The 25925-nt window shown below is 45.1% G+C and overlaps 1 protein-coding gene across 2 annotated transcripts in view; it reads left to right on the top strand.

Annotated features, from left to right (window-relative positions):
• The window catches only part of LOC126480786 (alpha-1,3-mannosyl-glycoprotein 4-beta-N-acetylglucosaminyltransferase A), an 802672-nt gene that overhangs the window by 747323 nt on the left and 29424 nt on the right, over positions 1–25925 (top strand). For both annotated transcript variants that reach the window (XM_050104097.1, XM_050104098.1), the window contains one exon: positions 21316–21423. In XM_050104097.1, coding sequence (XP_049960054.1) covers positions 21316–21423 — 108 coding nt within the window. The remainder of the gene's footprint in view (positions 1–21315; positions 21424–25925) is intronic.

Genomic DNA, 25925 nt, shown 5'->3' with positions numbered 1-25925 from the left:
CCAGGTGTACACTTTGTCATGTACGTAGGGGGCCAAAACACAGCACGTTTGCTACAGATGCCTTCATCTTGGCATTTGAGGGCAATTCATTGCCTAAAACTGTCAAGGTGATGGTAAATTGATGTGACGTGAAACCATATGTTCCCCCTCCTATGCGGTGCTTCAAGTGTTTGAAATTTGGGCACATGTCTTCACATAGCAATGCTAGCCTCATCTGCCGAGTTTGTGGACAACCACTGCATGTGAACACTCCCTGTGCCCCTCGCCCTGTCTGTGTCAACTGTGGAAAGTACCATTCTCCCTGCACACCAGATTGCACTTTCCAGATAGAGAGGAAAATACAATACTACAAGACTCTACACAAACTAACTTGTCAAGGGGCCAAGATGTAGTAAGAGTGGTTGAGTCCAGCACGTATGACAGTGCCATATACTACAGGTAGAATGATGTCACCCCTTGATGATGGTACCACCAGGGACATTGGTCCCACCCCACAGCCAGAGACAAATCACCTTTCTCCAGCTTCTCTCACCAGGAAAGGGTCCCTTGGGGCACTTCCTTCCAAGGTTACAGCTGGTGTGCAACTGGCCACCAGCCAGTGGTTGAAAGAGCCACAGGCTGCTGATTCCAGGTCTCTGCGATGATCATAATTACTTGAAATTCATTCAGAGAAGCCCTCACAATCATCCAAATCTTCTAAGGAAAGGAAAGATCAGTAGTAGTCCTTGGAGGAGGAGGAGGAGGAGGAGGAGGAGGAGGAGGAAGTGGTGGTGGTGGCGGCGGCGGATTTTAGCAGTTTTTTCCACCAGCTGGCTGAGATACAAAAGCTTTTAAGCTCTTCCCCCGCCTTCTGCATTGCCCTTCAGGAGACTTGGTTCCCAGTCCTTCGTGAATACCAGGGATATTATAAGAATTGTACTATCCATGACAGAATGTTGGGTGGAGTTTGCACACATGTTCTGGACACTCTCTATATAGCAAATTTAGGCCTCTTAATACACCTTTGGAGGCTTTGGGTATTTGGGTAAGAGCATTTCAGGATATTACCATCTGTGATGGTTTACATCCCTCCTGATTGAAGAGTGTGTTGGAACGCATTGTTTGCATTGGTTTCTCAGCTCCAACCCCCCGCCCCCTCCTCCTCCTCCCACATTTCGTGATAATAGGTGTTTTCAATGCCCATAACCCTTTATGGGGCAGGGCAATGACCAATGGCAGAAGTAAAGACCTCGAAAAATTATTGCCAAAACTTTGACTTTTGCCTCTCGAATACCAGTGCCCCCACACACTTAAGTGTTGCCCATGGAACTTTCTTGACCATTCAGCTTTCCATCTGCAGTCATTGGCTTCTCCCATCCATCCACCATCCACTGGAGAGTCCATGATGGCCTCTGTGGTAGTGACCACTTTCTAATATTCCTGTCCCTCCCTCAGTGTCACTCACCTGGATGCCTGCCTGGATGGACTCTCCACAGTGTTGACTGGAGTGATTTCACCTCTACTGTTACCCTTGGCTCCTTGCTTCATGGAGATATTGATGAGGCAGTCCAGAATACAACTTCAGCCATTCTTTTGGCAGCTGATGTAGTGATCTCTGTTCCTTGGGACCATTAGACATCATAGGTCGACTCTCCAATGCCACTAGTGACACCCATTGATGGAGCCCCTTACTGCTTTTAAGCAGCTCTGTGCCCAAGTCTGCCACCTAATGAAATGACTGAAACAAGAATGCTGGGAACACTATGTTTGAACCATCGGTCCCTTTACCACTGCTTTGCAGTTTTGGGCAAAGATCAGGGGGTTGCAGGAAAGATGTCACCTCATTGCTCTCTGCTTTTGGGGGCTTATGGCTGCTGCCTAGACGAGCAACTCCTCTGCCTTTCTTCCTATGTCTTCCTTCCTTCCTTCCTTCCTTCCTTCCTTCCTGTCCCTTATCTGACCTTTGCCAGACCTTGTGGTTTTCTTCCCCTGGGCTCTGCATGGTAGGCCATCTGATTTGCAGTTGTTTAGACCTGTCTGTTAAAGGAAAAAAGGACTGATGGCCTTTCAGTTTCGTCCCTTTAATCATCCAACCAATCCACACACCAAACCAAGAATGCCATTAACCCTCACTCTAGCACTCGCAGCATCTTCAGGCGGCCTCCCCCTATCCCTATATCACACATTATTGTGAAACGTCCTTTCCTCGTGACCAGCACTCCCATTGGTCTATCTACACGAGAAGCTTATGTCCTGTCAGAAAGTCTCATATTCAACACCAAATGCAGGTTTAGGAATTCTGTAATTACCGAGAACTTAGGTTTCTGCACCCATTTCCTTTGGGAGAAACATTAAACACACACACCACTGGGCCACAGTTAACAAAAACCCACATGAACAATTTGTTCCTGCCATATTCTGCTGCCATCATGTGTTGTCCAAATGATAAAATCACATTTTCATTTTGATATCACTCTGACTTAATTTATTCTTCTTCTAACCTATGATTAGTATCATATGTTTGTGTTTGTCTTGTTTTTACTATTAACAAGTATACATCATCTTAATGATGATGCCTAAAGGATGAACTGCTGAGCTCACCAGTGATTACATCTTCATCTCAACTCTATATACCTTGCAGTGTGTGTGGAGGGGGGGTATGTTGTGTACCACTGTCATTTGCCCCTTTCTTGTTCCTGTGGGAGGAAGCCAGTTCACACAAAGCTAATGCACTAAAGTGTTGCAAGAAACTTAGTGTAAGTTAGTAAATACTAGACTACACAGTAAAATACATTGATACAATTTACTTCTTCACAGAAGCACATGAAAACAGAAAATACATTAAATATTATGCATGAAATGGAAAATTCTGCTACTGCACTAGGTGCATGTGCTTGTCTCCTTGTCAGCCACTATACTATGGACTAAAAGTAACATAGTAGAGCATGTTGTAAAGGTGTATTATCTTTGTGGACATTGTGGACATTGTTCTATTCTTTCAGTAGGGTTTTATGACAAGACTGGAGCATAAATATCATTCTTCTAACATTGGTTAGAGAGAGAGAGAACTTAACTTAAATACTTGCATGACACATGCTTTCATTACATGTAAGTAGTTTGAGAATCTCACATCACAAAAATATTTCACAGGCAGTTAAAAGCTTTTCACAAGGGCTATTCAGAAAGTAACCTCATTTAGGCTATAAATAAAATGTCAGAATTGTTAAACCAAATTTGTTAGAAAATCTTAAAACTACACCTTTGTGTTACTTCTCTACATAATTGTCATTCAGGTATAAGCATTTCACCCATTCACTGAGCTGACAAATTCCTTTACATTAAACTTCTACCACCCAAGATTGCAGTCAACCCATGACAGAATTCTGAAGTTCTTCACTGGTGTCAAAACATGGGTAGTAAGGACCCACCAGGATAACTGTGCGTGCTAAAGTGCCACCTCTGGTACAGAGGTGTGGTTCTTGCATGGTTTCCCACACCCCAGTAGGTGAACAACAGGCTGGTACCATAGTCCCATTTGAGTTACACGATTCATTAACATTTAGAGAACTTTCCTTAACTTTCAAGAAGAAAACGCTGGAAGTAAGTCACTATCTTATGTACGTGAAGAGTTCGAAACCATTTGGATTCTGATTAGTAAACCTTCTACTCTTGCAAGTAAGCCCAGAGCAGCAGTTATCTTTTGGGTTCGAAAGCTTCTTTCTGAAAACCACAAAGATTAATGAACACAGGTTCAAATGGTTCAAATGGCTCTGAGCACTATGGGACTAAACTGCTGTGGTCATCAGTCCCCTAGAACGTAGAACTACTTAAACCTAACTAACCTAAGGACATCACACACACCCAAGCCCGAGGAAGGATTCGAACCTGCGACCGTAGCAGCAGCGCGGCTCAGGACTGTAGCACCTAGAACCGCACAGCCACCGCGGCCGGCAATGAACACAGGTCTGCAAACGTAATGGTTTAGTCATGATCTTGTGCAGAACACACGGAAGTCTGCACAAAATTTCCTGAAAGCTGGAATACAGTGAAGTGCCATATTTTACTCCTTCTTCATGCCAGTTCTTGCTAACTCCAGATTGACAAATCTTTCTGTCCTCACAATGAACATTCACTTATTAATTCTTAAACAAATGAAACCATTGGCATACAACACCTTTACTCCTCATATTTGGTCTGCATACAGCACAAATCTTACAATAAATACCAAAAATTTAGAGATTTTTCCACCAATAGTCATATTTCCAGAATGAGATTTTCACTCTGCAGCGGAGTGTGCGCTGATATGAAACTTCCTGTCAGATTAAAACTGTGTGCCGGACAAAGACTCGAACTCAGGACCTTAATAGTCCTATTACAGAACAGATTTAATTTTTAGCAGGATTTTTCCCCACTGAACAGAGCATTACTACCAACCAGCCATTGCAAATACCCATTTAACTACTTAACATCGGCTAGGTATTGAGAAACATCACCATATACACTGACAAAAAAATCACAACACCAAAAAATAATTAATGCAGAGTAATGAAATTTTGGGAATAAATTCAACATGGTAACATATCTAAGGGATTAAAACTGTAAGATCACAGGGTAATGCAAGCATGGATAATCCATTCCAAATACAAAATTTTGGTACATTAATAACCAATGTAGCTGACATAATATTGAAAGCAAGCATGCAAATGTGCATTCATTGTGTTGTAAAAGTGCCAGATGCCCATTTGTGGGATGGAGTTCTGTGCCTGTTGTACTTGGATGGACCATACAGGGCTGGTTAATGCTGTTTGTGGATGATGGTGGAGTTGCCGTCCAATGATGTCCCGTATGTGCTTGACTGGGGACAAATCTGGTGGTTGGGCAGGCCGAGGCAACATGTTGCCACTCTGTAGAGCTTGTTAAGTTACAGCGGCGGTATGTGGGTGAGTGTTATCCTGTTGAAAAAGACCCCTGGAATGCTGTTTGTGAGGCAGCACAAGAAGTTGCTCACCAGAACTGACATACAGATTTGCAGTCAGGAAGCATAGGATAATCGTGAGAGAGTGCCTGCCATCACACAAAATCACATCACCATAACTCCAGCAGACAGGCTGGTTGCAGGCCGTCAACTGGCCGCCTCCTAACCAATACACAGCCATCACTGGCACTGAAGTAGAACCAACTTTCATCAGAAAACATAACATACCTCCACCCTGGTGCCTCCAGTGAGCACTCGCTTGATGCCACTTAAGTCACAAATGGCTGTGGTTTGAGGTTACTGAAATGAATGCTACAGGGTGTCTGGGTCAGAGCTGTCCTTGAAATAACAGATTTGTAACAATTTGTTGTCACTCTGGTGCGAACTGCTGCTCAAATTGCAGCTGCGGATGCAGTATGATGCACCAGAGCTACACGCTGAACATGGTGGTTCTTCCCTCTTTCTAGTGCCACGTGGCCATCTGGTGCCCCATCTTCTTACGACCGTACATTCTTGTGATCACTGCTGCCAACAATCATTTACAGTGGCTACATCCCACCCAAGTCATCCTACAATCTCATAGAAGGGACCTCCAGCTGTTCATAGCCCTATTATGTGACCTTGATCGTACTTAATGAGGTGTTGGTATGGTGTTTTTGTCGCCTTAAAAGTATTCTTAACTAACATCAACTCACATGTCCAATCCTAAAGATAAATAATGCTTAAACTGATACAGTGTTTATTTAAAGCAACTCTGATTTCCATATTCATAGCCGAACTACTAGTGCCACTCTTATGCAACTAGTACGAAATTTGAATAGACATCATATTTCAGACGTAGAAACACACCTAAGCAACTTCTGCTTATGTTCACATGCTCTTTCTTGGTGTTAAGATTTTTTTCCTATCATTGTAGTTTGTCATGGCTCCATCTACCTTCCAGCATGACCTGTAATAAGGTATATCCTATTCTAAAGCAACACTTCACCTCCCACTGATATTCCAGCACTTGATTAAACTATGCGACATAAAAATGAACTGAAACACCACTGTTGCTTCAAATCTCACCTGCATCATCCTTACAGGTCAGTCTTGTTGTGCACGACTCGGGCACAAGACCTAATCCATGCTCTCACCCATAACCAGATATTCAGTTTGGTCATATGGAGTCCATTTCTTGCCACGGCCAACTTGCTCATGGCACATCCTTTGATTTCATTTACAGATACTTTGCAACATGTCAATATTCAGGTGGCAGTATAATTTACTTTGCCTGCTGCTTGCACAGTGTATTGTGGTAGTGTTATCTATTCCGGGACCAATTGTGATAGAATTTTGTTCTGTGAAGTAGTGTGTGTGACAAGTTACGAACTATAAATATTGGAACAAATTGAAACTTATGGCCTATATGATGATAGTCATACTATCTCTCAGAAGCTTCAGATTGACACTCCACATTCTTCATGTATTTGTTTATTCTTCCTATGTGTTTGCTACTATTGCCAATGTTTTTTCTGTACCTGCAATATTTGTCACATTCTTCCGAAAGACTCGTCTTAATTATTGCAGTTGACACTACATTTTTTTCTTCCAGTTGCTGTTTCAAGGCCAGATTAGATGTGCATTCAAAGCACATAGCAGAATAACTGTATAACTGTCTTGCTTTAAAACGCGTGAAATTGGTGGGTTCAACCAAGAAGATAATTGGATAGCAAAGAGTTGAGAATCAAATGTCAGAAAATTCAATGAAAGTTAGGTCAGTGTTGCACTAAGATAATAACAAGAAAGACTTCCCAAAGGCCAATAATAAAATTCATAGCAGAAAGTTTTAAAAACAGTGGCATAATTTTATGCAGACTAAAGAAGCATACAGTAATTTTGAGTCATCAGTCTACTGACGCCCCCCCCCAGGGGGTCCACAACTCTTTTGTGGACACGTGCGTAGCGAGCACGGGACCCCGAGCTAATGTGGCCCTCCTTCCTTTCCGGGCTGCATACCTTCCCTTCCCTTTCCGCATCCCTCCCCGTCCCCAATCTTCGCCCCCCCCCTCACCTCTGTCTCTTTCCTTCCCTTTCTCCCCCTCTGGGAGTATGGTTTGTGCCTACGTCCGGAGACGGACGCTTGAAACTGTTCCAAATTCCTTGCTTTTACACTTGCAAGTCCTCGTCCTTCCTCTGTCCTTCTCTTTTCCTTCCCTCTTCTCCTTGCCCTTTTCTCCGCTGCGGCGTTTGAGACCCCCTTTTCTTTCCTTTCCCTTTCTCTTTTTTCCTCCCTGTGCGTGTCTGAAGGCCGACCCACGCACTTCTATGCGTAGCCGGTGACGGGGTAACGCGTAATTCCCCGCCCCGGGTAGACAGGTAGGACACGTACGTACCCCCTGGTAATGGCCAGGCCCAGGGAGGGGTGATTACCCGAGCTGATACCTTCCGAAAGTGCCGATTGGTCCCTCCGTCTGTCCGTTTTTCGGGAGGTGTGAACAATCACCTAAGGCGGGTGTGCCCTCGGTGAAGGCCCCCACAAGGGAGGAGCGCGCCATCGGAGACGCCGGTAATCATGGGGGATTCTTCCGCAATGGTTTCCTCACCTTCCACTATGTCTGCTCACAAACGTAAGTTCACTGAGTCTCAGCCACAGACGGTTCTTCCATCGTTGCCACAGTTCCTCGTTGTTTCTCGGTCTGACGTAGGTCACAACTTTTCCACGGTCAACCCTTTCATTATTCAGAAAGGTGTCGACGCAATTGCGGGTCCTGTAAAGTCTTGTTCCAGATTACGGAATGGCACCCTGTTGTTAGAAACACACAGTGCCCTCCAGGCTCAAAAATTGCTGCGTACTTCTCTGCTCCACACCTTCCCTGTCCGGGTGGAACCGCACCGTACCTTAAATTCCTCGCGTGGAGTCGTCTATACACGCTCCCTCGATGGATTGTCTGACGAAGAAATTCAGCACTACCTGTCTGACCAGGGCGTCACCGCTGTTCATCGGGTTATGAAAAGGGTTGACTCGAACATCATTCCAACCCGCACTGTCTTCTTGACATTTGACAACGTTCAACTCCCATCAAAAATCAAAGCAGGCTATGAGATAATTTCCGTTCGCCCTTATGTCCCAAACCCTACGCGTTGCTATCGATGTCAGCGGTTCAGTCACACCAGCCAGTCCTGTTCCAATCCGGCCAAATGTGTTACGTGTGGCAAGGATGCCCATGAGGGTGCTTGTCCACCTCCATCCCCTCACTGCATCAACTGTATGGGTAACCACGCTGCTTCCTCTCGAGATTGCCCCGTTTTTAAGGATGAAAAGCTCATCCAGGAAATAAAAGTGAAGGAAAAGGTGTCGACCTTTGCTGCTCGAAAGTTACTCGCCAGTCGACAGCCCACCTTGCCTCAGAAAGGAAAATACAGCACTGTCCTTGCTTCTCCTCGGCCAACAAAGGAGGCGGCCACGCAGACTTGCGACCTCACATTTAGTACCACGGTCGTCAGATCGGCCAGAGCAAAGATCGCTCGTTCAACCTCACCACTTTCGCCTGCCCACTCTATGGCTCACCCTTCGTCGGGTTCTGCTAAATCTCGAGCCCAAAAGTCAGACGCCAAGTCTTCGAAAAAAGAGCATTCTCGTGAAGAGTTTTTACGTACTGCAACTTCACAACCATCGGTTCCTCCTTCATCTAAACATCATACCTCCAAGAAGGCTACGAAGAAACACAGTTCCTCTCCTTCTCCGCCAAGGCGTGTCCCATCTACAGCACCACCTGGCGGAAATCGCCCTCGGCCATCTTCTGTGTCGCCGAGGCGCACTGCTGGTGGCCGGTCAACTGGCCGATCGTTGGTGGCAGGAGCTGCTCCTGACCATCCTATGGATCAGGATCTTCTGCCTTCGACTGAATGCCATTCCATGCTGTCGGTCGCAAGCTCTGAGCAGTCGTTGAGTTGACAGCACCCTTGGTCACGTTTCTCCATTTTCTGTTCACCCTATGTCCATTATCCACTGGAATATCCGCGGCATTCGCGCCAATCGGGATGAATTGTCGAGCCTCTTACGATCCTACTCGCCGGTCATCTTCTGTCTTCAGGAAACAAAGCTGCGTCCCCATGACCGCTTTGTTTTCCCTCATTTTCAGTCCGTCCGATATGACCTCCCCTCTGTTGAAGGCACTCCAGCCCATGGAGGACTCATGATTCTGCTCCATGATACTCTCCATTATCACCCAATCCCCTTAAACACTTCCTTCCAAGCTGTCGCCGTCCGTCTTTCCCTTTCTGGATACACGTTCTCTCTTTGTACGGTATACATTCCATCGTCTACACCACTGGCACGAGCTGATCTCCTTCATCTTCTTGATCAGCTTCCACCCCCCTATTTGCTGGTTGGGGACTTCAATGCCCACCACCCGCTTTGGGGATCTCCACATCCTTGTCCACGTGGCTCACTATTGCTAGACGTCTTCCACCAAGCGGATCTAGTCTGCCTCAACACTGGGGTCCCCACATTTTTGTCTGCCTCCACGGCAAATTTATCTCATTTGGACCTTGCGGTCGGTACTGTTCCGCTAGCTCGGCGCTTCGAATGGTTCGCCCTTGATGATACACACTCGAGTGACCACTTTCCATGTGTTCTTCGACTGCAGCCTCAACTGCCATATATGCGCTCGCGACGCTGGAAGTTTGCCCAAGCCGATTGGACACTTTCTTCGTCTCTAGCGACATTCGATGACCGTCGCTTTCCCAGCGTCGACGATGAGGTCACACATTTTACCGACGTTATTCTCACAGCTGCGGAACGTTCAATACCACGCACCTCCGAATTGCCCCGGCGCCCCCCAGTTCCTTGGTGGAACGAGGCATGCCGTGACGCAATACGTGAGCGGCGACGTGCTCTTCGCATTTTCCGTCACCATCCAACTTTGGCCAACTGTATCCGATATAAGCAGCTCCGTGCGCGATGCCGTCGCGTCATCCGCGATAGCAAGAAGGCAAGCTGGAAATTCTTTATTAGCTCATTTAACACCTTCACTCCCTCCTCGGAAGTTTGGAGTCGGCTTCGACGGTTCTCAGGCGCGCCTAGTTTCTCCCCGGTCTCTGGGCTCACTGTCGCGCATGATACCTTAGTGGACCCCGTCGCAATTTCTAACTCATTGGGTCAGCACTTTGCTGAGATTTCGAGCTCTTCAAATTACCCGCCAGGGTTTCTCCCGAAGAAACTTGCAGCGGAAGTGCGACATCTTGCTTTCTCCTCTCAAAATCGCGAAAGCTACAATACTGTTTTCTCCATGCGCGAACTCCAACATGCACTCTCTTCTTCTCGCTCCTCCGCCCCAGGACCGGATGGTATCCATGTCCAAATGTTGCTACATTTATCAACCCATAGCCTGCGTTACCTCCTTCGCCTTTATAATCGAATTTGGACCAACAGTACCTTTCCCAGGCGATGGCGGGAAGCTATTGTCGTTCCCGTTCCGAAACCTGGAAAGGACAAACATCTCCCCTCTAGCTATCGCCCCATTTCTCTCACGAGTAGTGTCTGTAAGGTTTTGGAGCGTATGGTGAATTACCGTTTAGCTTGGTGGCTGGAATCCCGCAGTCTTTTAACACCAGCCCAATGCGGATTCTGACAGCATCGTTCTGCCGTTGACCATCTTGTTGCTCTCTCCACTTATATCATGAACAATTTCCTCTGGAAACGCCAAACGGTAGCAATATTTTTTGATCTGGAGAGAGCATACGATACCTGTTGGAGGACAGGCATCCTCCGCACACTGTTCTCTTGGGGCTTTCGAGGCCGGCTGCCCCTTTTTCTTCGCGAATTTATGGCAGAGCGCACATTTAGGGTGCGGGTGAACACTACTCTCTCCCGTACTTTCTCCCAAGAAAACGGGGTACCCCAGGGCTCTGTGCTGAGTGTTGTACTGTTTGCCATCGCCATTAATCCAATTATGGATTGTCTCCTTCCTGATGTCTCGGGCTCCCTCTTTGTGGACGATTTTGCGATCTACTACAGCTCTCAACAGACCAGCCATCTTGAAAGACGTCTTCAAGGATGTCTCGATCGCCTCCACTCGTGGAGCATCGAAACCGGCTTCCGTTTCTCACCCAGTAAGACCGTTTGTGTTAATTTTTGGCGACGTAAGGAGTTTCTTCCGCCCTCCTTACATCTAGGTCCTGTCAACCTTCCGTTTTCCGACGTCGCTAAATTCTTGGGTCTTATGTTTGACAGAAAACTGTGCTGGTCCTCCCACGTTTCCTATCTTTCGGCTCGCTGTCTGCGATCCCTCAACACCCTCCGTGTCCTGAATGGTACCTCTTGGGGAGCGGACCGAGTGGTCCTTCTCCGCCTCTATCGCGCCTTAGTGCGCTCGAAATTGGATTATGGAAGCATAGTCTACTCCTCTGCTCGGCCGTCTATTCTTCGGCGTCTCGACTCTATCCACCACCGTGGATTACGTTTAGTGTCTGGAGCTTTTTACACCAGCCCTGTGGAAAGCCTTTATGCTGAGACTGCTGAACCTCCGCTGTCCAATCGGCGGGCAGTCCTTCTGAGTCGTTATGCTAGCCATCTGTCTTCCATGCCTGCTAATCCAGCCCATGACCTTTTTTTCGACGCCTCCTTTGATGTCGGGTATGCAAGCCGCTCCTCCTCCCTACTAACCCCGGGAGTCCGCTTCCGTCAACTGCTCCATTCTCTTTCCTTCCGCTTTCCTAAAACCTTCTTGACAACTTGGGGTACAGCACCGCCTTGGCTCCGTCCCCGGATCGACTTGCTCAGAGACCTATGTCAATTTCCCAAGGATGGTACCCCTACACTTGTTTATCGTCGGGCATTTGCTGCTCTATGTGCACAAATGATGGAAGCCACATTTATTTACACCGATGGCTCGAAAACATCGTTAGGTGTAGGGAGTGCCTATATTGTTGGCGTCACCCCAAATCACTTTCGGCTTCCCGACCAGTGTTCGGTTTATACTGCGGAGCTTTACGCTATTCTCCAGGCTGTCCACTACATCCGCCGCCATCAGCGGATACAGTACGTAATCTGCTCCGATTCTCTCAGCTCTCTCCTAAGTCTCCAAGCTCTTTACCCTGTGCACCCTCTGGTCCACCGGATTCAGGACTGTCTGCGCTTGCTCCACCTGGGGGGCGTCTCAGTGGCGTTCCTCTGGCTCCCTGGACACGCTGGCCGATATAGCGGCCAAGGCTGCAGTCTCTCTTCCTCGGGCAGCTATTCAGTCTCTTCCGTTTACCGATCTACGGAGCGGTTTATGTCGCCAAGTTGCTCATTTATGGCATGCGCATTGGTCAACACTTCCCCATAATAAATTGCGGGAAGTGAAAGCCCTTCCTTGCGCTTGGACCTCTTCCTCCCGAACGCGTCGTCGGGAGGAGGTAATTTTAGCTAGACTCCGGATAGGGCACTGTCTTTTTAGTCATCGACATCTTTTAAGCGGTGATCCTCCCCCACTCTGTCCCCACTGCTCTCAGCTGTGGACGGTCAGACACCTTTTAATTGAATGCCCCTATTTTAATCCGTTACGCTCCCGTCTACAGCTATCGCCTGATCTATCGTCGATTTTAGCAGATGACACGCGCTCAGCTGACCGCGTTCTACAGTTTATTAGTGACAGTGAAATGACGTCAGTCATTTGAAGTTCTTTTGGGGGACAACCAACCCCTTTCTATAGTGGATTTTTAAGCATTCCTTCTGCCTTTAGTTTTTCAAATTGTATGACCTTGTTCCCATTGCTGCTGATTTTAAATTTCGTTTTTTTCCTGTTTTCTACGTCACGGGCTGGGCGCTAATGACCATAGAAGTTTTGCGCCCTAAAACCACAAAAAAAAAAAAAAAAAAAAAAAAAAAACGTAAGTCTACTGACGTGTTTGATGTGGTCCACCACTATTTCATCTCCTGTGTATCTTTTCATCTCAGAGTAGTACCTGCAACCTACAACCTTGTTTATTTGTCCCAGTCTTCCTACAATTATTATTCTCTGCAGCTTCCTTAAGCACCATGAAGATTATTCCCACATGTTCCATCATCCTGTCCCTTGTCCTTATCAATCTTTTACATATATTTCTTTTTTGATGATTCTCTGTAGAACGTCGTTATTCCTTATCCTATCAGTCCACCTAATTTTAGATATCCTTCTGAAGCACCACATCTCAAATGCTTCTTTTCCAGTTTTCCCACAGTTCAAATGCAAATTTCAGAAATTCCTTCCTAAAATTGAGGCTGATGTTTGATACCAGTAAGCCTACACTGGTCAGGAATGCCTTCTTTGGTTGTATTAGTCTGCTTTTTATAACAGAATTCTTTAGCTGCAGTCACCAGTTTAGATGTTAAGTTTATAGCTAATGTCATTTTTTGTTACTCTTTCAGCTTATTCTCTATATTATTTTATGACATTTGGACTGTCCATTCAATTCAACAGGTCCTGTAATTTTTCTTCACTTCATTAAGGATAGCAGTGTCATAAAGAAATTTACCATTGGTTTCCTTTCATCTTGAACTTTAATCCCACTTTCTTTTATTTACATCTTTGCTTCTTAGATGTAGAGATTTAACAGTAGGGATGAAAGATAGCACCCCTGTTATGCACTCTTTAAGCTGAATCCTTTGCACTTGGTCTTTCAGTCTTATGGTTCCCTCTTCATTCTTGTACATATTTTATATTACCCATATTTCTCTGTAGCTTACTCCTATTGCTCTCAGAATCTTGAATATCTTGCACAATTTTACATTATTGAACATTTTTTTGTAGATGGAAAAATCCCATGTCTTGCTTCCAATATCAAGAGCAACATCAGAACTGTCTCTGACGCCATCACCTTTCCTAAGGCCAAACTGATAAATTCTCAATTTACTTTTCCATTATGAAAGTCTTCAGTCTTTTGTGGCAGTTGTCATTGATGATAAAATATTGTGTTGTCAGAGCATGTCATTTATTCTATGCAACTGATTCTTTGACACTGCTGCTGGGATATTCTTCAGGATTTTGTGCTTTTTACAGATGGCCAACTGTGAACACCACAAGGTCATTAAGATAGGTAGGTTTCAAAATGTCAATTGTGTACTCACAGAAGAAATACAATGCAGCTGAACAACTCTGGAGATTTTGCCTTCTTTTATATTCTTAGATATATTATTACTGTCAGCAGATCTGATGCATGACCTGTTAAACTGATTGTTCTATCTGCTCTTTCAATCATCATGATTATTTAGATATTCTTCTTGAAGTCTGATGGTATGTCTGCAGTCTCGTAGACTGTACACGCCAACATTGGATATCACTTCCACAGTGATATTAGAAGTTACAAAGGGATGTTATCTATCCCTCCTGTCTTCTTTGATCTCAGGTCTTCCAAAGCAGCAGATTATATTGAGTCCCTGATGCCTTTCATTTCTTCTTCAAACAGTTCTTCACCCTTGCAGATACCTTTTGTGTACTGTTTCCATCCATCTGCTCTTTCCTACACATTAACAGTAGAATTACTGCTGAACTTGTCTTGATTTAACCTAAGGTTGTATTGACATTTCTATATGCTGTACCACTCCTTTCTGATGACCTTTGTTTTTTGGTTTCTTCATATTTTTTCATGCATTCATTTCACCTTGGGTCCCTTGCACACTCTTATTTCATTCCTAAACGACTTTTATTTCTATATTCCTGAATTTCCCTGAACTTTCTTGCTCTTCCAGGTTTTGTTGACCAATTGAAGTATTTCTTCTGTTACCTAAGACTGCTCAGGCAATAAATTGGTGGCAGCAGCCGACTGAGGTGTAAACTGCCTCATTGAATGTTCCATGCCTTCCCAGTCTCACGGTGTCATCCTCCAGTGGAATTGTGGCGGTTTTTTCCACTGCCTGGCTGAGCTATGGCAACTGTAAAGCCTTACACTTGCTATCTGCATTGCCCTCCAGGAAACCTGGTTGCCAGCAATGCGGATCCCTGCCCTCCGTGGCTATAAGGTATATTACAGGAACCATAGCGACTATAATCGATTGTCAAGTGGAGTTTGTGTTTATGTCCTAAACTTGGTCTGTAGTGAACATGGGCCCCTTCAAACCCCTCTTGAAGCTGTGGCTGTCAGAATAAGGACGACGCAGGAAATAACTGTCTGCAATGTATATCTTCCTCCAGATGGTGCAGTACCCCTGATTGTATTAGCTGCATGATTGACCAACTCCCTAAACTTTTCCTACTTCTGGGAGATTTTAATGCCCATAACCACTTGTGGGGTGGTACCACGCTTACTGGCCTAGGCAGAGATGTTGAAATTTTACTGTCGCAATTCGACCTCTGCCTCTTAAATACCGGGGCTGCCACACATTTCAGTGTGGCTCATGATAGTTAATTGGCCATTGATTTATCAGTTTGCAGCCCAGGACTTCTCTCATCTATCCACTGGAGAGTACATGACGTCCTGTGTGGTAGTGACCACTTCAGCATCTTCCTGTCACTGCCCCAGCGTCAGGCACACAGATGCCTGCCCAGATGGGCTTTAAGCAAGGCAGACTGGGGAACTTTCACCTCTGCTTTCACCGCTGAATCTCCCTCACACGGTAACATCGATGCGATGGTTGATCAGCTGACTAGCACAATTGTTTCTGCGGCAGAAAACGCGGTCCTTCGCTCTTTAAGGTGCCCAAGGCATAAGGCAATCCCTTGGTGGTTGCTGGAAGTCGCTGAAGCAATTAAGGAGCGTCAGGGAGCTCTACAGTGGCATAAGTGCCACCCTTCCCTCGAGCACCTCTTAGCCTTTAAACGGCTCTGTGCCCGTGCTCACTACCTTAACAAACAACGGGAGGAGGAGTGGTGGGAGAGATATGTCTCCACCATTGGGTGCCACATAAATGGCGAGTTATGTACTGACGCAAATGTGGTTGCCAAGCACTTTGCTCGAGCCTCTGCATTGGAGAATTACTCCCTCCCCCCCCCCCCCCCCCTCCCCCCTCCGCCCCCAGCCTTTCGCACACTCAAATGGTGGTTGGAAGTGAATGTCCTCTCATTCACTACACACCACAGTGAATCCTATAATGCCCCATTTACAGAGTGGGAGTTCTTCAGAGCCCTTGCACATTGCCCCAACACAGCTCCTGCACCTAATCGCATCTACAGCCAGATGATTAAACATCTCTCGTCTGGCTACAAGCGACATCTTCTCGTCATCTTCAACCGGATCTGGTGCAATGGCACCTTTCCATCGCAATCACGGAAGAGCATCATCATTACGGTGCCAAACCCGGTAAAAACCTGCTTGATGTGGATAGCTATCGGCCCATCAGCCTCACCCACATTCTTTGTAAGCTGCTGGAACGTATGGTATGTCGGCAGCTGGGTTGGGTCTTGGTTCCACGTCAGGGCGGCTTCCGCCAGGGTCGCTCTACCACAGTGACCATCAAGTCTGCCATCCGAACAGCCTTTTCCAGATGGCAACACCCGAGTGCCATCTTTTTTGGCTTATGTAAAGCATACGACTCGACTTGGCGACATCATATCCTTGCCGCATTGTATGAGTGGGGTCTCCGGGGACCACTACCGATTTTTATCCAAAACTTCCTGTCGCTCCGTACTTTCTGTGTCCAAGTTGGTGACTCCTATAGTTTCATCCATATCCGGGGCTCTGTATTGAGTGAGTGTCTCTCTATTTTTATTGGCCATTAAAGGTCTAGCAGCAGCTGTTGGACCCTCAGTCTCGTCTTCTCTGTATGCAGACGACTTCTGCATTTCGTACTGCTGCTCCAGTACTGTTGTTGCTGAGCGGTGCCTCCAGGGAGCCATCCAAAAGGCACAGTCATGGGCTCTAGCCTACGGCTTCTAGTTTTCAGCTGCAAAGTCGTGTGTCATGCACTTCTGTCGGCATCGTACCGTTCATCCGGAACCCACACTTTACCTTAATGATGATCCACTCACTGTAGTGGAGACATAAATTCCTAGGACTGGTTTTCGACGCTCGATTGACTTGGTTCCCTCATCTTCGCTGGCTTAAGCAGAAGTGCTAGCAGCCCTCAATGCCATCCATTGCCTGAGCAACACCAATTGGGGTGCAGATCACTGCACGCTGTTGCAGCTCTACAAAGACCTTGTCCAATCCCGAATTGACTCTGGGAGTGTGGTTTATGGTTCAGCAATGCCTTCAGCATTGCATTTACTCGACCCTGTGCACAACTGTGGGATTCGACTAGCGACAGGAGCTTTTAGGATGAGTCCGGTGGCCAGCGTACTGGCGGAGGCTGGTGTCTCTGCACTACAGATCAGACGTGCACAACTGCTCACCAATTTACAGCACACATTCATAGTTCCCCTGTGCATCTGAATAACCGTCTCCTTTTTCTGCTTGTGGCAGTCCATCTCCCGCAACGGGCCCAGATCGGGGCTAAGGATTGTGGTTCGCATGCGGTCCCTTCTCTCCGAACAGGAGTCCTTCCCTTTAACACCTCTGCTTGCGGCCCATTCACATATGCCTCCATGGTGTACACCTCAGCCACAGCTTTGTCTGGACCTTTTGCATTGCCCTAAGGACTCGGTTACCCCGCCACTCCCCGCTGTCACTTCTTCTCGGATCTTGACGTGTTCAGAGGCTCTGAAGTGGTTTACACTGACGGCTCAATGGCTGATGGTCATGTAGGCTTCGCGTATGTTCATGGAGGACATATTGAGCAGCAATTCTTGCCAGGTGGCTGCAGTGTTTTCACTGCAGAGCTGGCGGCCGTATCTCGTGCTCTTGAGTACATCTGCTCATGCCCTGGAGAGTCATTTCTCCTGTGTACTGACTCATTGAGCAGCCTACAAGCTATCAATCAGTGCTACCCTTGCCACCCTCTGGTAGCGTCCATTCAGGAGTCCATCTATGCCCTAGAACAGTCCCGCCACTCCGTGGTGTTTGTATTGACCCCAGGACACGCCAGAATCCCCGGCAACGAACTTGCTGACAGGCTGGTCAAACAGGAGACACAGAAACCGCTTCTGGAGATAGGCATCTCCGAAGCTGACCTGTGTTCTGTCTTACACCGCAGGGTTTTCCGGCTTTGGGAGATGGGATGGCATAACAGCACGCATGACAAACTGAGAGTCATTAAGGAGACTATGAATGTGTGGAAGTCTTCCATGCGGGACTCTCGCAGGGAATCAGTTGTCCTCTGCCAGCTCCGCATTGGCCATACATGGCTAACACATGGATACCTACTCCGTCGTGAGGACCCACCTCAGCGTCACTGAGGCTCCCAAATGACAGTCATCCACCTCTTGCTGGACTGCCCACTTCTAGCCACTCTGTGGCAGACTTTTAACTTTCCCAGCACCCTGCCTTTGGTGTTGGGTACAATGCCTCCACAGCAGCTTTAGTTTTAAGGTTTATCCATGAGAGTGGGTTTTATATTTCTATATAGGTTTTAGCGCATGTCTTTTTCCCCCTGTGTCTTCCACCCTAATGCTTTTAGGGTGGGGGTTTTAATGTGTTGCAGAGTGGCTGGCTTTCCCTTTTTATTCTCATGGTTGGCCAGCCACTGTAATCTACTTTCATGTTTTACTCTCTTCTGTTTCTAGTGTGTCTGTTTTCTTGTCCTCTTTCATTTCTTTTAGTGTTCGTTGCCTTCCCTTTGTTCTTGTGGTTTTTCCTTTCTTTCCATTTTGTGTTATATGTTTCATCCGTTTTATTCTCAAACTTGTCTCACTGTTTTATTAGCAATAAGGGACCAATGACCTCGTAGTGGTCCCTTCTCCCGCCTTTAAACCAACCAACCTACCTAAGGTTCCTTTGCAGTTACCTTCCTTGTACCTATGTGTGGCATCTAATTTATGCAGTTGGCCTTCTTACAAATGTCTTCCTCGTCACTGAACGATCTACTGTGGTATTAATTACAGTGTTAGAGAACTTCAAAAAAATCTCATGATTCTTCAGTACTTTGGTATCCCTCTTCTTTCCACACTGATTCTGCGGTCAAACTTATCTACTCTACATTATTACTGACGTCTTACCTGAGTGTATATGCTGAAGAGCCAAAGAAACTGGTACACCTGTCTGATATGTGTAGGGCCCCCGCAAGCAGAAGTGCCGCAACAGGAAGTGGCAAGGACTTGACTGATGTCTGAAGTAGTGCTGGAGGGAATTGATACAATGAATCCTGGAGGGCTGTCTATAAATCCCTAAGAGTATGGGGTGGTGGAGATTTCTTCCAAACGGCACATTGCAAGGCATCCCAGATATGCTTAATAACGTTCCTGTCTAGGTAGTTTGGTGGTCAGCGGAAGTGTTCAAACTCAGAAGAGTGTTCCTGTAGGAATTCTGGATGTGTGGGATGTTGCATTTTCCTGCTGGAATTGCCCAATTCAATTGGAATGCACAATGGACATGAATGTATGCAAGTGATCAGACAGGATGTTTAATTTTGTGCCACCTGTCAGGGTCTTATCCAGATGTATCAGTGCTCCCATATCACTCCAGCTGCACATGCTCCACATCATTACAGACCCTCCACCAGCTTGAACAGTTCCCTGCTAACATGCAGTTTCTCCATATGTGTACACCTTCATCTGATCGATACAATTTGACACGAGACTCGTCCGACCCTACAACATGTTTCCAGTCATCACCGGCCCAAACTCTGTGTTGGCAGGCCTAGGTGAGGGGTAAAGCACTGTGCAGTCATAAAGAGTACATGAGTGGGCCTTTGGCTTCAAAAGCCCGTATCAGCGATGTTTCATTGAATGGTTCGCATGCTGACACTTGCTGATGGCCCAGCATTGAAATCTGTAGCAATTTGCGGAAGGTTTGAACTTCTGTCATGTTGAAAGATTCTCCTCAGTCATTGTTGGTCCTGATCTTACAGGATCTTTTTCTGGCTACAGCAATGTTGGAGATTTAATGTTTTACCGAATTCCTGATATTCATGGTACACTCATGAAATTGTCATTTGGGAAAATCCCCATTTCGCCGCTACCTCAGAGATGCTGTGGCTATCGCTCGTGCACCCACTACAATGCCACATTCAGACTCACTTAAATCTTGATAACCTGCCATTGTAGCAGCAGTAACCGATCTAACAACTGTGCCAGACACACATTGTCTTATACGTTCATTTCTGACAGCAGTGCTATCTGCTTATATATCTCTGTATTTGAGTACGCATGCCTATACCAGATTCTTTGGCACTTCAGTGTACAATCCAATATCTGATTTCAGAAGCTATGTGACTGGGATGTCATACAGCTAGAATCTTTGTGTCTTTGGCTCTTTTGCAAGTATACCTCCTACTCTTATTGTGATTTTTGAATGGTATATCTGCAATTATTACCTAAAATTTATTGCAGAATTCAATTATTCTTTCTCTTCACTCATTCCTACTATCCTTCTGTCACTCTTTCTTCTATTCCTTTCCCTACAGCAGCATTCAAGTCACCCATCATTATTACGTTTCCATCTCCCTTTACATACTGAATTACATACTTTCTCTCTCATATACTTGGCTTACTACTGTTGGCATTGTTCTACTTTTCCAAGAACACTGAAATGTTCAAAGTGACTCAGTCTGTCGTATCTTCCTTTATGACAAACCCTATTCCCATTACACAACCTGCTGTTGCTATTACCCTGCTTTCATCTGACCAGAAATCTGTATCTTCCTTCCATTTCACTTCACTGACCCCAACTCCATCTGAATTCACCCTTTGCATTTCCCTTTTCAAATTTTCCAGCTTCCCTACCATATTCAAACTTCTAACATTCTCCACCCTGCATTGGTTTTCCATCTTTGTCTTGTGGCCACCTCCTGCACGGCAGTCTCCTCCTTGGCATCTGAGTGGGTACTAACTAATCAAGAATCTGACAGTGGGGAGGTTGCCATGACACTTTTTAGGTAGAAGCAACATTTCGTGCAGATACAAACCATATGTCTTTACTGTAGTTGTTTCCATTGCCTTCTGCACCCTCATACTGTTGGTCATTGTTGATTCTTATTCCTTTTAGTGGCATTTTTCCCACTCAAAGCTCTGAAACCCTGTCCACTCCTCTGCAATCTTCGACAAGACATTAGGCAAAATGAGTGTAGCTCTTATACTGAAGGTCTTCAGCTGCCTTCTAATTTTTATTCAAAATTTAAGCAGTGGCTGGGTTAAAACCTGGGACTCAGGACGTTTTGATTACTAGTCAGATAAGCTATCCCAAGATCACACATGATCTATGGCCTGATAAACAAAATTGAAAACTGCGCTGTTGCAAGTGGAAAACCTAGATCTGTAATTAAATTATTACTACTCCACACTGAAGCCACAGATCACAGAACTGGCTTTCTGTATGCAAATTTAAATTATTTGTTATCTTATGTTTAGAATGGTTCTGATACAGATTTTTAATTTTTTTTTTTACAGAAACACTGCAAAAAGGCAAAGTCACAGTTGTGGCTACAGTATAAACCATCACTGTTCCAGCATATTGGTACACACTCCTCACTCAAGGGAAAGGTGCAAAAACTCAAAGTGAGTGGATAATTGTGTTAAAAATATTTGTGACTCTCTTTCTCTTAATTGAATATAAATACTTGAATATGTAAGATGAAGTGTGTCTTATGTTTCAAATACTAGACAGTATGCTTAGCTAAATCTTAGCTTGATACTAATGTCATCAGATTTATTGTGCAGAAAGAGCTGGGTATTAAATGTGAAGTTAAGTGTATGTAAATTGTGAAAAGACAAATGTGATGTCCAAGAGCAGTAGGATTAAAGTATGTGCTAAGTTGGTGCTGTTTTTCTGATAGTGTGGGCAAGGCAAGAAACTACTATTACCAAGAATAGTTCAGAGGTTTTATAATGCCTCTGGACTTGGTTAGTAAACTGAATAACAAAATGTGGTTGGGAGGAACACATTAAATATTACATGTTCACAAAAGAAACATGAAAGAAGATTATATTCTTCAAAGAGATCTGGAGACACAAGGGTTTCAGGTACATTACACAGGGGTAAGATAGATTTTGGAATTAGGTTTTAAACAGTAGAATATTTTCAGGGGCAAGTGTGGACTCCGGCCATTATTTATTGGTTATGAACATAAAATTAAAAATGAAGAAATTGCAGGAAGATAGGAACTTATGACGATCCAACCTAGATAGATTGAAAGAACTAGAGTTTATTGAGAGATTCAGTGGGAGAATTAGGCAATAGTTGACTGAAACAGGGAGAAAGAATAAGATGGGTGACAAATGTATAGCTTAGAGAGATGAAATAGTGTAGACAACATGGCTCAAATAGGCAATAAGACAAGACCCATTAGAAATCATTGGATAACACACAAGAATAATTTTTTCATAATGTGGGGCCACAGTCATAATATATTTTTTTAAAGTCAATACCACCATTAGACTGTTTTTTATTTACAGTGTTACGTTCACACGATCATGATTTTGGCTTCAAAGTGCCATTATAAAGTGTTTTTTTACAAATGTTATGCAGTGTCTAAGGTGGCATACTGTCATATTTAAAATACACTATTAGACACATTTCTAAAGGTCAATATATCTGGTTAAGCCTACTGCTTTGTTTTATCGCTGAGAATACCATCTTGATTCAAGATGGTATACACAGTGATTGGACAGGTGGACCCCATGGACAGGTAACCAGTTCGGCTAGCCAAGTTACACTTATGTTGTCATCAGAAATGCTGTAAATATTTCATGAGTCAAGACTAGAAAGACCTTCACCTCACAATCTGTGAAGAGCTTTTGGATCACGCAAATGAGAATGAGACGTTCCTTAAGAAAGTCATAACTGATGATGAGATGTGGCTCAACAGTTATGATGTTGATACCAAGGTTCAGTTTTTGCAAACGGTCAGGAAAGGTTCTCCAAGGCAAAAAAAAAAAAAAAAGTGCATGTCAGGTCTGATCAAATATCAGAGCCATGCTGATCATTTTCTTTGACTTCGAAGGATTAGTTCATCATGAATTTGTGCCACAGGACAAACTGTTAATCGATGGTACTATCAGGACATGTTGCAACACCTGCGAGAAAATGTGAGAAGGAAATGGCTTGAAATGTGGCAAGACGATTTGTGGCTCTAGCATCACGGTACCACACCCACGTATCCATCTCAGTTGGTGTGTGACTACTGCACAAGAAACGAAATCCCTCTACTGCCTCATCCTCCATATTTTCCAGACCTGTCCCCTGTGGACTTTTTGTTTTTTTATATCCAAAGTTGAAAACCCCATTGAAAGGACAAAGATTAGCAATGATAAATGAGGTAAAAGAAAATTCACAGATGATCCAGCAAGAGGCATACCAAGATTGCTTCTGGAAGTGGAAACAGCATTGGGAGTGGTGTATCAATTGTGGAGGAGAATATTTCAAACGGGACCATGTACAATAAGTAAAAGATAAGCATAGAAAACAATTGTCGATAAATTTCCGGAATTTTTTGAACAGACCTCATATTTACGACTTCTTACTGTTTTGTATTTTTTTGAGGAGACTGATCAACAAGCAGTGGAACACAAGCTTTTGAACCGCTTAGTGTTTCTATGTACGACCAGAATTTTCTAAGAATCTCCAAAAGATCTTTCATCTCACAAGGCTGTGGAAGTTGCCCATACCTGCCCATATATACTTCTTACTGTTTTGTATTTTTTTGAGGAGACTGATCAACAAGCAGTGGAACACAAGCTTTTGAACCGCTTAGTGTTTCTATGTACGACCAGAATTTTCTAAGAATCTCCAAAAGATCTTTCATCTCACAAGGCTGTGGAAGTTGCCCATACCTGCCCATATATACTTCTTACTGTTTTGTATTTTTTTGAGGAGACTGATCAACAAGCAGTGGAACACAAGCTTTTGAACCGCTTAGTGTTTCTATGTACGACCAGAATTTTCTAAGAATCTCCAAAAGATCTTTCATCTCACAAGGCTGTGGAAGTTGCCCATACCTGCCCATATATACGCATCAGTTTCTGCTAACTTTTGCCTGTTGGCATTTCTGTGCCATTTCGTGAATCAAAGTTCAACAAGCATGGACACGAACAAGTTACAAACTCAAGAGAAAGCAACAATAGACTGTTTCCTCAATATTTTCCAAATGTTGTTACTAAAACAGGATGGTTTTTTTTCTTTAGTTAATAAACTTCTCTAGAGCAAAAAGTTTAAACTTTGTTCACAGTTCCTCTGTCTGTATTGCATTTGAGCTAGTTATGCCCATTTGTTCTGTAAGTTTACAAAGACTGATTATCTGCTCTGACAAGTGTAAAAACTCTCCTGGTCTTCTTGTTGGATTTATTGACTGTAAGAACCTTTCTTGTATATGACACTGTGGTTACTAATTCTTGCCTCCTATCTGACAGTGATGGTACAGTCAGATCTGTTTCTAGCCACATATATATTACTCACAAAGCAAACTGGTTACCTGGCAAGGGTGCCAGCATCCTAGTGTTCACGCCTAAGAAGAATGGAGGGGAGGTTATAACTGTCTACACTCCAGTACTCTTGTTAGAAAAGTGCTGTTACATGCTACATGTTTTAGACACCATTGAACGATATACCTATTCATGACAAGAGCAGAAATGGGTCGTAAAGTATGAGGTGACTTAGAAAATTAAGTGACACATTATTATGCCATGTCGTGTAACTTCCATTGAGTATGCTTCCAAGTGTTGCAGATACTTGGCACTATTTTTCAACATAAGTCATCATTTATCTCTAAGTTGAAATGTTCTACCAGTCATTCACTTCCTTGATTATAGAGATCCATTCCACCCCCCTCCCCATGTTCTTTAACCTTGCCTACAAGATGGAAATCCCATGGTGTAAGATCTTCCTTCCCTCCTGAGAAGCATCACCCATGTCTGTGTGGCCTTAGTGAAATAGTTGGCACCATTTCACATGGTTCGACAAAACATTGCAGCTGGTCCATATACTACCAGTATTTCACGGTAAATCTGTGTGCAGTGTAGATGCTTTGGCCACAAGAATTGTACTGGTCCACCTACTTCAGCAACTGAGTATGATTGCGGATGCTGCAACATTTCAACTGCACATTGTGATGCAACTGTTACCAGTACTGCAACTGAAATGTCTGCATGAATTCCACAATATGCGCACTCTTCTGACAATGTGCCACTCTTGTTGCCCCCCCCCCCCAGGGGTCCACAACTCTTTTGTGGATACGTGCGTGGCGAGCACGGGGCCCCGAGCCATTGCAGCCTTCTTTCTCTCCAGGATTGCATTTCCTTTCCCTTCCCCTCCTTGCTCCTTTCCCCTCGCCCTCTCTTGGTGTCCTTGCTTATGTTGGACCTGCTATCCTCCTGGTTCTGTTGGTTTTACAATTCGGCTTTGTTGCATAATCATCTCCTCCTTTTGGCATTCCTCAGTCCCCTTCTGGGGTTTGACCTCCATTACAAAATTTCTCCTCCGTAGTGTGAGCCATTTGGGGAAGAGCACCTTACCTAGTGTCTCTGACATGCGCCCTCCTAGTACATTCCACCTTTTCTTTCACGTCGTTGTCTGATACTAGGGTGCATAGCCAGCACGGTAGCCAGCCCGTGTGGTGGGGTCGCTATGTACCCTTTTGGTTGAGCCCCCTGAACACACAGGGATCACACTTCTGATACATGAGCTGTGACCTCCTCATGCATGCCTTGGAGTGGTTGCTCGTCATCCTGGAGCATCGGAACTCCCGGCAATGGCCGCCGTGCCAGACGGCCCTTGCTGTAGCTGGGTGGCGCCCGTGAGGAGAGCCCCTGATTGGAGTGGGTGGTATCAGGGCGGACGCTATGCAAATGAAACGCATAAGAGTCCAGAACTCTGGCCGTTCTTCTGCGGCCATCTCTCTGCGTGGAACTGATTCCTCAAGTGCTGCTTCTCTTGCCCCTTCGGCCTTCCCTTTCACGGCTACCCCCTGGGAAGAGGGCCAGGCCTGTCGGCTAGGGGTGAAACCTTTCCCCCATTATCTACTTTGCACCAGGACAGATGGAGATACTTTCACCAATACCAAATC

The sequence above is a fragment of the Schistocerca serialis genome, chromosome 5 (genome assembly GCF_023864345.2).
Source record: "Schistocerca serialis cubense isolate TAMUIC-IGC-003099 chromosome 5, iqSchSeri2.2, whole genome shotgun sequence".
NCBI classification, from domain to species: domain Eukaryota; kingdom Metazoa; phylum Arthropoda; class Insecta; order Orthoptera; family Acrididae; genus Schistocerca; species Schistocerca serialis.
The sequence above is the reverse complement of the archived record's forward strand: the minus strand, read 5'-3'. Positions and strand labels throughout refer to the sequence as shown.